This window comes from Myiozetetes cayanensis, unplaced genomic scaffold (assembly GCF_022539395.1).
Source record: "Myiozetetes cayanensis isolate MyiCay16 unplaced genomic scaffold, myiCay2020 scf16, whole genome shotgun sequence".
Taxonomy (NCBI): Eukaryota; Metazoa; Chordata; class Aves; order Passeriformes; family Tyrannidae; genus Myiozetetes; species Myiozetetes cayanensis.
Window position 1 is genome coordinate 9,362,901 of NW_026087270.1, and position 13,542 is coordinate 9,376,442.

Genomic DNA, 13,542 nt, shown 5'->3' on the forward strand with positions numbered 1-13,542 from the left:
TTAGAATAAGGCTAGTAATACATACTCACACTTGTCATTAGTTATTTTTAACAGCTGCCTTAGGAAGGTAATCTTGAAGCTAATAGTAATAGGCTGGTTTGGCCAGATTAAATCAGGTGTATTTTATAGAGCAGGTAATCCAGGTGAGCATTTCCAAAGCAGGATGCTCAAGAGGCCCGTCTTAAAAATGTCACATCCCCAAAGTGAAAAATTTGCATCATGTGACTTAAGAAGGATTTGTAGGATATGTTGAACTCTTTTGACTTATAGTGAAGCAGGTAAAAAGTAACTTCTCTTTGCATTAGTCCACTCAATCCAAAGTAAGAAGGAACTCAGTGTTTCTCGGCAATGTGTCTTGGATGTGTCAGTTAAGAGGTGCAGAGAACACTGGTCACTGGAGGAAACCCTGCTGGCAAGATGGTCATTACACTGAACTGTGGGGAAAAGGTGTCGTAGCTGGAAACTGGGGCCAAGGTACGTGAAAGGGCTTGATAAAGACCACCAAGAAATGATGTTGAGGTGAACATCGGTGCAGGTGGGCTCACACAGACACTGTTTGTGCTGTTGTTGATTTGCATCACAGTCGGAATTTTCAGTTCAGTACTTTGGACCAAGCTGAAATTTAAATTTAGCATGAATTAGACTGTCTCAACATAAGTTCTCATAGGTGTATGAAGTGATTTATCTGCAGCTGAAGTTTTTAGGATAGCGATTATTTTGCTGTGTCATTTTTTTCGAATGAGTTAATTATTAATTAACTAATTACTCTTATTTTAAACATCCTAAAATGTCAGATGTTCATTTAGGGATAATGCTGTCTTTCTAAGCCAAAATCATAGTTCCTAATTACCTGGAGAGAAAAAAACCCAATTGTTAAATAATAAATATGTCTGCACTCAAAAATACAAGCCCTCTGCCAAGAAATCAGGCCATGGCCCTGCAAATGCTTTTGAAATGCTCAAATGTATAAGACAAGCTGCCTTGGGCTCTGAATTATACTGTAACCTCATACTGTACATCTGTCAATGCATCCTTGAATGCTGTGAAAAACAGCTGATGTATTAAATATTCTGTGTCTAACTTGGTTATGTGATTCTAAAGTTTGGAAGTGCTGCTTTTACAACCAGTCTTGTGTTGAACATTAGCACGTGGTGTGTATAATTGTAGATATTTCTGGAACTGTTTATATACTATGAAGGAAAAATCATAAATTTGAGTTTGGGAAAACTAAAGTGGAAAAATCATTAGTCAGAAACAGCTTGCTGTAAGCTAATTGCAGTCTCTTTACTGATTTCTTGTGGTTAATTTTCTTATGTTGCTTTGCTTTGGGAATCTAGAAACCTAATGTACCAGAACGTTCACAATGTGTTTTCTTTTTTATTCCCAATTCTTAGTTTAAATGTGTAAATGTAGATAGTTTTCTTCTTGAAAAACAATCATTCGGATCACAGGTGATATTTCTCTTGTAAGCATTTAAACCTGGATTGTGAAGATACTGTAACATTTGATGCCAGACTGGTTATGTATTCAGTGAGTTTCCTCTTCATGGAAGCTGGAGGCCTCTCTGCAGTTAATGTTATCAACAAAGCTTATTTTATACAATAGATGTGCATTTATTCTCTATGAAAATAACCAGGCTAACAAATTATTTGGTTTTTTAAAACTTAGCTTGAGTGGCATTTTAAAACTTGGGTAGGGGGATGTGTTTACTCTCTGTGGTTTTGCTCCCTCCCTTATGTTTTTTCCCAGAACACGTATTCAGTGATGGTGTCACTGTGTTATTCCTTGAACAGGTACATTTTTTAAATTTCTTAGCTGTTTTAAGCTCTGATAACGGAGCTTACCTGTGAACTTACAGCAAGTAATGGAGGCAAAAAATGTATCGTATAAAATGGACAGAATATATTTCAGAGGACTTGGAAGTTGGAATTAGCTGCATCTGCTCCTGCTGGGATTGCTCTGCTCTTGCCAATAGCTTCTCTTACTCATAGCTTACCTCACAAAGAGAATCAAAGAATGAGTAGAGATCTTTAGAGAAAAGAAATAGCTGTTTTAACTTCTTTTTTCCTAATCTTTTTAAAAAGCCCATAATCTCTGCTGTGTGCTTAGCAGTTTTAGTTTTAAAATTGCCATTATGAAGTGTCTCAAAAGCTATTCCTTTTGCAATTTTTAATTATGTACTGATATAATTATATACAGTGGGGGATAATAATATGACATTTTTATGGAATCAGTAGCTTACTACAGGTGAGAAGTAAATTGGTTGTGCCACAAACAACATTTTGTTGAGAAAGCATGAATGTGAAAATGGGTTCTGAAAGTACTCTGAACACTGAGCAGTTATATTCTATTGCTTGAACCAGTATCATTGCCTTTATTCTGAAAATAAACAGAATTGTCTGAAAGTCATGTTTGAAGTGCTAAAAGAAGCATAACTATAAAGCATAGATCTAATTTAAAAGTTTTCCAGTTAAGTGATTCTTTTAAATCAATATCCTATAGTAATTTGTAATAATGAAAGGGATTTTACTTCTTAGGTATGTTGTTTATAATTGTTCATCATGTTTTGCTAAATAGTTCCAGTAAACACTTACTAAATTTTGAAAGGCCTGTTTGAACAGAATAAATTCACAATCTTTTTATTGGAAGCACATTTCTTAAAAATTGGCCAACACAAATTAGCTTGTTTGGAACATATGAAGCCTTTTTGTTTTGCTTAAGTTTTCCAGGGGAGGAAGCTACTGGAAGGAATGTTTCCTTAACTTTCTGTTTTGTGTAACCAGCACCAAAAATTCATGACCAGTAAATTGCAAGCTCGTTAGCACTGGGCCTTGTACTTGTATCTATTTTGTAAAAGCTACATCACCATAGCCAGGCATGTTCATACCCCAGAGTAGCTTCTGGTTAGAGAATATGCACAGACACACCTGTTCTTTCACCTTAATGAGAGCATTTTTAAGCATGTTTGGATGAGCATAAATAAATTCTAGATGGGTAATGCCTTGTACATGTTGATAGTGTTTAAAAATAGGGGCAATTTTTTCCCACCTCCTTTATTAACTTAAACTTCTGAAGTGATTGTGAAATCAAGGAGTAACTTAATGTTGCTCATACCCTGGTGGCTTCTGAAGACAGACATAGATGCTGAGAGTTTTTATTTTGAAATAAAGCCCTCTGACATTAAACAAAGGTCACATCAGTCATTAGTGAAATGAATGCTCTGTCTATAATTAGTACCATTTTTTACAACACTCAAAAGTGACAGAAAATAACAAGGATAATCAGAAGTGGACTTTGAGCAGCTTCTGTGCAGTTTGGTTTTCTTGCAATTTTCAGTGAGTCCTAATAAGGAAAAAAACAATGTTTGGAAGGATGAGTTTGTAATATTACCTACTTTTTATTTAATAAGATTCTCTGCAGTTGTGGCTCCCTGGAAGTTTTCAAGGCTAGGTTGGACAGGGCTCCAAGAGCAACCTGGTCTAGTGCAAGGCGTCCCTGCCCATGGCAGGGGGCTGGAACTGGATGATCTTTAAGATACCTTCTAACCAAAACCATTCTGGGATAGTTGCAACAGTTCACTTTGCATTTGTTTAAGAGCAGCCTTTCCTCTCAGGCAGTATTGATTTCTTACTTGCAGCAATTCACTAAGGCTGTAGGTGTTCCACTTCAGGAAATCTGCCTTAATCTGACATCAAGATCTTCCCCCATCCCAACTATCAAGTACTTTACTTCCCTTTGCTACATCGTATCTCAAGTTAAAGATGTAAGAAGTGCCCTGCAGGCTTAGTCTTGTGGTCCATCTAGCTAGCCCAATATTCCTTCTCTGGCAGCAGCAGCAGCAAGGTAACCAGGCTGATTTTTTTGGTTCTGATATTTTCCTTTTCCTGTTTCATATTTCCATGGTATATCTCCAGGATCTACAGTGACCATGAGGCTGTTAGAGGTACATCCTTGCCTCTTGTTTTTTTGTATCCCTTAATGTACTGTTGTCTAGTAAAAGCATCACCTCTGTATTCTGTAAATAATTGGTTGTTTAGCTGTAGTTTTTTTCATTTCATAACCTCAATATCTCGCATTGGGCCGTTGTTAAGTTCATCAGCATTTGAACAGCCCTCAGTACTTAGTCCTTGGTTTTTAAACTTAGAGATCTGTATGGAATAAACTTTGTTTTCTACAGCTGAAAATGCAACCTGAGCTGCCTTGCAAAGGCACTGTGGCAGCGTATCTTTAGACCAGTGACTTTTCCTGGTCATGTGTAATGTGATAGGCATTCCTTGTAGGGAAAAGGGGGTGAGTTTTCTTGATATGGCCCGAAGCAAAACAGAAATGTTGCGGTTTTCAACATGGTTGGTGTTTTATAATACAAAAGGTGTAGAAAAGAACTGTATATGTCTTCATTGTTATGCAACCCAAGAACTGAACATCCAGGTATTAATGCATTTGTTGGTTCCATCTCTTCTCCTACAGCTGCTATATACTAAAGAAATTAGTAATAATTGACATGGAAAGCAGCAGCAGTGAAGTGAGAGATGACTACCATGGACACTGCTTTGGAAAGGAGATGATTGCAAGGAGTCTCTGCTATGGCTGTTAGATATTTATAAATTGCAGAGATTCTTAATTGTTTCCTCTCTCATATGCTTTTGGTTCTTGGAGCCAAAAACATAATAAAACCAGAGAGAATCATAAAGTACATTAGGTTGAAAGTAACCTTTGGGAATTACCAGGTCTAGAACACTGTTCCAGACAGGGCTTGGTTTTTCTCACACATTTCTTTCACAAACTTGAGGGAAAACATTTGTAATTCCGAGCTGTACCACTTTGTGAACAGTTATTTGAAGGGTCTAAATTCCATTGCCTTTTTACGCTGCTGCTGCAAAGAAATACTTTGGTTTTGCTTGCTTTGAAATCTGTGGCATTCTTGATCAAAGAGGAAAATTACTTTTAAATATTAAGCATTTGCTTCGGTTTCAGTGAGAGGGAGTTTAATCCTAGAAACAAGCATGAGCATTTTGGACACGCATCTTCTAAGGAGGCTTCAGGATAAAAGAGAGGGCAGTTGGCAGTGAGGTGCCAGTGGAATTGTTTCAGCAGGCTCTAGAACTAGAGGTGGTGTTGCTGTACCTATATTAAGTTGTCCTACGGGAAAGGGCAGCTTGTTGGTCTAATGTAGGAGCAGCGTGGCACAGCTCCTCTATGCTATTTTTAGAAGATTATCTGCTATCTTTGCCTGCCTTTGCTTTCTGCCACTGCAGTGTGATATTACAGCAGCCTTGCAGATGCTCTGGGGTGTCGGTTCCACTCGTCCTATACAATGTTATGTGCCCCAGGTTAGGTTTGGGGGTTTTGCCTGCAAAGAAACCCTTGTGTTCTGTCTCAAATAGTGGCAACTGAAATTACAGGGGGGAAGGGGACGATGAAAAAGACAAGTGTTTAAATCTAAAAGAGTACTGTTCTTAAATCTGGATTTCTTAACACTGGATTTAATTTTTTTTTCAATAAAAACTTTCTCTTCCCATTTTTCTAATTTGTATGCTTTCCTAAATATCAGTGAATAAGTTCTTCTTTCAGTAGGCAATGCCAGATAAATAGTCTGAAGGCCTCTTTTGCACTCTTTTGATGTTTGAGAGAATTTTAGTGTAAAAGAAGCCAGAAATATTTCTCCATCAGTGTATCTGCTGCTTAATTCAACATATTCAAAATAAAAGGATAGTTGGTAGGTTTTTATCTTTAATTTTGACTTCCTAAAAATATGACTGTGTATACTTTTTTTCTAGCTTTGAGGTCTTTACTCTTAAGAAACGTTCTTCAGGGTGCATATATGACATCCAGCACTTAGTAACTCACATGAGAGTAACTTTACTTGAGTTTAAACTATACAAATGCAAAAGCTGTGTATGGAAGAGTATGAGGGATGAAAATAGTTTTGGAGAGGTATGTTTTTTAATGTTTCTTAATATCTTTACATCTAAACATCACTGGAATAATGCATTTAGAACTTAGGTAATTTTTTAAAAATAGTTTATGTATCTTTACTAAGTAATCAGATGTATTTGTTTGTGTAGTCTACTGCTAAATATTTTTATTTCTCTTCCATTTTTCCTTGCAGATTTGTTTCTTACTACATCCCCAAATTCCAAAACCATTCAGTTTGAGACGTGGGTAAATAAGGTAAGAGAGAAAACAGAAATAAATGACCTTTCTGTTGAAACATGGACAAGTTATAAAAACCGAAAAGTCGTCTTAGAATGGATACTGAGGCACTGACTGCACCGTTGCATTTAGACTGCACAGCATTCCTGGGCACCTTTCACTCAGCACAGGTCCCTCTGCAGATTTTGGAATGTGACTACTCAGTAAATCAGGTGCCTCCAAACACCTCAGCAGGGCTCCTGGGCTGGCAGCACCTGTGTGAGGAGGTTACTCACACTCAGCAGGGTGATTTAGAAATGAAAGGATGGTCATTTGGTGTTTATTCTTGCTGTATTTTTTTTTTTTTTAAGTAAAGTTGATCTTGGACAGAGGTTCAAAATGTCACTACTAACTGTTAAAATTTGTGTTCAAGTTACAGTTGAGAAAGTCCAGAGTCCTGTGTTAACTAAGTACCATAAATGAAATTCAAGATTGAGAAGTAATAGCTCGATGGGTTAATATTTATTTATTTATTGAGATTCTGCTTTTGCATTGCAGGAGTACCCTTTGTACTGTTACCCAAAAGGATTATAGTTAAAATATAATCCTTTTTGTTACAATGGAAAGGACTTAATGTGTTTCTATTAGCTAAGGAACGAGTTTTTGAGAGTTTACCTGAAAATGTATCCATCATGTCATAGTTAAGTCAGTAGAACAAAAAATGTAGTCTTGTCTTTGGCAACATGGCCATCTTCAACCAGGCAAGAGTAATGAAAGCAGTGAGTCATGAATCCTGTATTTCCAGCTTTAAATAGACTTAAATGGACAGAGATTGAGTTTTAGTGACTACACAAGGCATTTGTCCTGTCTCCTGTTTGTGGTGTTTTGTTTTTTTTTAATGCTCTTACAAATTTTGGACTCCTGTATTCTAAATATTATCCTTCATTACATGTTTTGTATGGATAGATTTGTTTGTCTTTAGAAAGAAAGAATTCTGTTCTTTGGAATCAATCCAGTAAAATAGGTCATACATATACAATACATGTACATATATGTGAATCTTAAAATACCTTAACTGATCCATTAAAAGCTGTTAAATTGCTCTCTGTAGAACATAAATTGCTCTCTGTAGAACAAAGCAATTCTCTTCATTGATGCACTTGTGCTTTTAAAATATTTGCCCATATGAGGTGCTGAGTACAGGGCCTAGTCTTTTTTACTGCATGGAAATCCATCAATTTTATTTTTTTATTCATTATAAATTATATGTCAAGGTAGAGATATTTAGTCAGACATCCAGTACAAACAACAACTGAGTGTGTGCAGAGTTGCATTGAAGTCTATAAACTGAATATGACATGAGTCATGTTGGATGTGGATGACTGTGCACCATTCCCAAAGCCTTTGTCTCCTTCCCCTCTGGTATTTGTGTGGACAGCGCTGTGCACGTGCTGACTGCAGTGACTGGGCCAGGGGGCCTTGGGTCATCTGACATGGCTACAAAAACTCAACATTTTAAAATGGGCTTGTTCCAGTTGTGATGCACTTCTGTGATAAACAACGATCCAGAGCTTTTTGTCTTTCTGATGAAGTATTGGACTATTGTTTTCTGTGGGCCTAGATTTTAATAATAGGTAATTAAAACAAGATCTAAACCAGATCTAATGTCAAATCAATTTATTTCCTAATTAGAAGGCAGCTCAGAAGCTATTTTTAACAGGTGTGCAGCTGTGGTTTTATATATTACTTATATCTATAAAATCACATCAATATGCATAAATGCACATTAGTATTCATAATCACTTAATTATGATTTAGATAGTGGTGCTGAAATAACCCAATCTCTTCCTCTTAACACAGCAAAATAAATGGAAATTGTGTCTAAATATTACTATTGCTGGACTTCCATAAGATTCCATGAAGGATTAGAAATGTAAAAGCTCAGTCTCAATTTTGAAAGAGTCCTTTTTTTTGTTTTTCTGTAGCTGAGATGTCTCTCTGTTATTAAATTGCATCTTTATTGATCTGTACTTTCTTTGGTTCAAAAGTCAAATTTCATCACTTAGACTGCAAATCAGTTTTTCCATCATCTTTGTCCTCTTTGATAGGATGGGAACTTCACTAAAGCTGGAAAAAGTAAGGAAATGCCCAGTGGTGCGAAAGTTGTTGGACAGTCCGTGTTTGCAGATTTTGGTGAGTTTTATTCTTCCACACTAATCCTGAGTGTTCCTTTATTTTCCATGTTTTGTAGATAACTTTCACTGAAGAACAAATAAAGATGTTTAAGTGTTTTTTATGTTTCCCTACTTTTTTCTATTAGGTGTTTGTTTTATCTGTAAATCTTGAAATATCTGAGACTAATGAATTCAGCTTTGACTGTCCCAGTACATTCTGCATTACATGTATCTACATTTTGTTGCTTTGAGGTGTGATACAAGACCAAACTTTTACCAGACATGGGTTTTTTGCCAAGATTTTATTTTTTCCCCAAGTCTTGTTCAGAAGATATTATCTGATTAAATTGTTGTAAATTCTTCACTTGTACAATCTAATAAAGACAAAATGTAAATTACTGAATTATTTGAATAAAGATTGCTGGAACATGGTAAAATCTTAATGGTTGTAATTGAAAATTTTGAAAGACTTTTGGACAGGCGAAAAATTTCATTTATATGTAAATCTATTTTTGCAAGGTAAGTGAAAGCCTGTATTTTTCTATTAGCCAGTCAGTTGTGGCTTGTCAACATATGTGTTTGGTTACAGAGAATAGAGAATGTTGATTATGTAGTCCAAAAAGTACTATTTGTCTGTGCAGTAGAATAACAATTTTCCATCCCAAGGGAAAGTGCTATGGGCCTGATTCTGCTGCTGTGACTGGATGTAAAGAAATCCATAAAAAACTAATTTACTGCATTTATACAACACATTTGTTAATTGTGAGACTGAACCTGTCTTTAAATGTTGTCAAACCACAGCATTGTTATATCATTTTTCTTTTAAAATATGTTTTAAAGAAAATGGCAGGTTTTAAAGTTCTTAGACCTAGAATATGACCCTCTTGCTGCCACTTAGAAGGGTTCTGAGGAGTTCTAGCAAAGCTCTTCATGGCATGGAACTAGAAGACACCTCTGCTGGATCAGATCTACAGGGAATAACGGCAGGTAGAACCTGAACCGCGCTCCAGGTTCTTCTGTGAAATGTTTACACATTTTCAAAAATCTTTGACAAAGTTTTTATAAAATCTTTTATTGTTTATCTGCAAATTTGAACACTTACGTATTAAATATGTGAAGGAAAGGATAGAGTACTACAGATTTTACAGTTAAAAAAATTGAATATCCCGGGGCTTTTGTAGCCACTTTCCACGCTGATGTTCTGAGTAATGTATCTTAATAGGTACTAAATAGAAAATTTTTTTTCTTAACAATGACAATGTGGAAAGCAGTCTTACTGTAGGATAATTTATCTCTGTGTTAGGTAGCTAATGAGCCCAAATGATACATCGTAATTTTAGAAGTGTATCATAATTAATGGAATTCTAATAAACCCTGGGATGTCTCTGCAAAGAGAAGGGGAACTGTTCAAATGATAAAGTTGAAATCTTGGAAGTGTGACTAAATGGAGTGTGCAGTGCTGCAGCAGTGCAGTGTTTGGTACAGCCAAGATTATGAAAGGCAGTGGTTGGCACAGATTAATCTTGGGGGCTGTGGATTTGGAGTTCCATCACCACTTGTTTAATGCCCTGCTCTGCTAATTATCGTCAAAGTCACAGGCTGAGCACTAGTGTGGGGTAACAGGGGAGCAATCTCTCTAGCAAGGATGAATATCACGGGACAAAGTGTGCTCAGGGACTTAAGAAATGCCTGCAAATAAATGTAGAGGGACAGCAGGGAGGCAAGGGACCATCAGTATCAGCTGTGGGAGGAGAGGCTGCCTTTTTAAAGTCATTGTTCTGAAAGGTCTCAGCCACTTCATCTCTAGCAGAGAACACCCAGATCTTGCCATATGAGGGTCTTGCCTCTCCCTGAACAACCACACACACACTGTCAACTTCATCTTCATTCCACATCACTCCAGTTGAAGGATGGGAAATGGTTCTGTAAATGTGTCTATGTGCTTTGATAAAGGAATAAGGTTTATTCTGACAAGTATGATTTCCAATCAGCATAGGAGATGGAGTAGAGCATCAATATTTTGTTTTCTTCTCATCTTTCTAACGTCAGTTTAAAATACTTAGGGCAACAAGGAGTTACTTTCCACTGAACTAAGTTTTAGAGAATATTGAAGTGAATATGGTAACTAAAACAGTGTATATGAGTAATGAAGGGCTATAATCCTAAATTCCATGTTCTTCATGAAATGTAGTCTGAAAGAAGTTGAACAATATCCCACCATCAAAAAATTCTCTTACACCACAATAGTTGGGTGTAAGAGTGCCTATACAAAAAGTGTTAGAAGAAAAAAAAAACTTTAAATGCAAATTTGTAGTTGAGTTCTGCTGATGTTTGTTTTCATTCTGGTATTTTTTGTTCTGCATCAGTCTAACAGTAATTGTCAAAAGTTCACATTACGAGTATAACACTCTCTCAGAGTAACTGCATTTACCCCGTGCTGTGTCTGCTTACACATAGATACTTCAAAAAGCAGAGTTTTATTCTACAGCTTCTGCCTGTAGTGAGCTGAAGGCAAAGAAATGCATTGCTAGAAATGGTTTGTCAGACTTGAACGTCTCCTTTTTTCAGTTTTCCGTTTCAAAACTGATGGAATAATGATTGTTGTGAGTCAGAGGAAGTTACGGCACGACGGTTTGCCATTTGAAAGAGTTATTTGGCTACCTGAAATGGGGCCTGAAGGAGGTTTCACTGCACAGCAAATCAAAATATCACAACAAAATGGAAAATGAGATGTGTGAGAAGGTTGTGCTGCCTTCCACCTTGGCAGGTTTTGCCGAGCCGGGTGTGCTGCAGAAAGTGCCTCGCGCTCTGCTCTGCACGGCCGTCCTCGTCCTGGCACCGACACAGCCGCTGCTGGGACCAGAAACAGCTCACACACAGGCACCAGCCTCTTATTGCTCTTACTTCTGTGTTGCCAGCCTCTGTTTTTCTTCCCCTTTCTTGACGTTTTCTGTACCTCCCAGCTGATGTGCCAGCTTTGCCATTTGCTAAAGGTCTCAAAGGATTCCGTATCTGTGCTTTCTCTCTGTGCCACTTCTCATTTACTTAACTTGTGCATTTTGGACCCTGGAATGATGTCAGGTCCAGATGTGAGTTTGGGGGTGTGTCACCTGGGCTGCTGCCTTCTCATTTACACCCACCCTTCCATTTGTACCCTGCTGCACTTCTGCAAGAATCTGATTTACTGATCAGACCTTTGTCTTAGCAAAATAATCATTGTTTCAAAGGTGACTTTGTCTGACGTTATTTCCTGCTTCCAAAAATTTTATTTGAAATACCCTTTTGAGCCATAAAAAAGGGGGGAGCTTTGAATAAGATTCTGACTGGGAACCTCTAAAAGCATCTGATGTTGCTTTCTTGAACTAAGGTTGAACAACAGCTATCAGGAAGAAATTATTTGGATAAGTGGAGTTGGAAAAAAACAGCAATTAGATGACTCATGAGATGCTGTCACAGATGTTAGTGTAATCTTAGTACCGAGTGTTCCTAAGTACTGAAAAAAAAAAATAAAGATATATTTTTTTCATTAAAAAGATACACAGGTGTATGTTTGTATGCATCTATATATGTTTGTATATTTTAATGGTAAATTATGCAAAAGCTTGTGTGTACATATCAATACATAATGGTGATGGAGTAGACCTTAGGCTTTATGTCTAAGTTGGAACCTCTGTAATAAGTAGCACTTCCCTCTGTTACATGATAGCAATGATTTGTACATTAATCTGACCAAAGGACAGGGAGCAATTGACAAATTTGTATTGCTCTTCTAAAAGTGAATCAGGAATGCTTTTTGACATTTATTACAAATGGCATTTCAATTGATTAAGGTGAGCAGAGTTGGGCACTAGAGAATTTTGCACTTACTTGGCTGACACATTGCTCCAAACAAGTAAGAGCTCTTCATTATTACTTTTCCTATTCTTCTCATGTCACTATGGTAATTGCAGTGCAGTGGTTGCTATAGCAAAAATGATTAATCCTCTGTTGTTGTTATCTCTGTGCTCACAGAGGCTTTTTATAAGATCTACTTGTACTGTCTTTATAGGAAATCATAGATGTTGTCTAGAATCCTGAGAAATACTTGCAAATATAGAGAGCTTTAATAATTGTCATTTAAAATACGGGGAAAACATTGTATTTTTAAAGAAATTTAAGGATTTTGATAGGACAATCTCAAAATTACCTTTTTTTTTATTATTAGGGAGGAGATGAATGTGAGCAATGTTATGGACACACAAACCTGCTGCTTTCTTGTTAGTTTGGAGATTAATGACATGTCTTTTAAGTAGTGACTCAGAAACAATTAGCACAGGATATTGTGCAGTATACACAGTCCATTAATTCATTTTTACAGGAAATTAATGTCATAATTACTATTTAACTGTGATAGGTTCAGTTGGATAACGGAGTTTGATAGATCATCCTTTGATCTAAGAACATAAAAGTTGATTAATCAGTCATTGATTTTGCTTAGTTAAGGCAAATAACTTTGTGGTGGCCTGAACAGAAAGACTGAAAATAGCTTTTTGAAATCAAACTGGATCATCCTGCTCAGTTCTCCTGAGTAAACACAACACAACTCTTCTTTTCTCCAGGTAGCATTTGGCAATTCAGTTCTTTATTTTTAGTTACCATTTGATTCCTTGGCTGCTGCCGAGTCCTTCACTTGTCTAATTGGTAAAGTTTACCTTCACTCCTGCTGTGACACTTGCTTTTTGACAAAGCATGGATTGGGATTGGTAAAGTTCATCCAACTCCTTCAGAGACCTGAACTCAAATTTTTCTCGTGTTTAAAATCCAGTTATCCAAGTAATAATCCTAAGAGAATCTTCTCTGTTCTCCTCCCTACCAAGTAACTGAACTATTTGATGACACATGGTAGAAATTACCACTTTTCTTGTAGGAAATAATAGCTCATTATTGCCAGTTAATTATGTTTAAACAGGACAACATAGTGCCGACCTTTGGGTTTTTTAGAAACCATGCATTGTACTGTGCAAAATGCATTTCATTGAAAGATTCTTGTTTAAAATAGACTTTCATTATCCTGCAGTTGATGATGCCTTAAATGCACTGCTTTGCTGCCTGCATTTGCATTTTGAGTTTGTACCTTTTAGTTTTGCCTATCAGCTTCATTTTAGCATTTGAATTTTTCTTCAGAATGTTGCATTCTCAGATGTAGTAGTAATGTATCAAAGGAAAAATTTAATGGTACATTTCAGTAAACAACCCT

At 36.6% G+C, this 13,542-nt stretch overlaps 1 protein-coding gene across 1 annotated transcript in view; it reads left to right on the plus strand.

Moving 5' to 3' along the window:
* The window catches only part of ITFG1 (integrin alpha FG-GAP repeat containing 1), a 69,967-nt gene that overhangs the window by 14,044 nt on the left and 42,381 nt on the right, over nt 1–13,542 (plus strand). The window contains exons 7-8 of the mRNA XM_050311668.1: nt 6,110–6,171; nt 8,241–8,325. Coding sequence (XP_050167625.1) covers nt 6,110–6,171; nt 8,241–8,325 — 147 coding nt within the window. The remainder of the gene's footprint in view (nt 1–6,109; nt 6,172–8,240; nt 8,326–13,542) is intronic.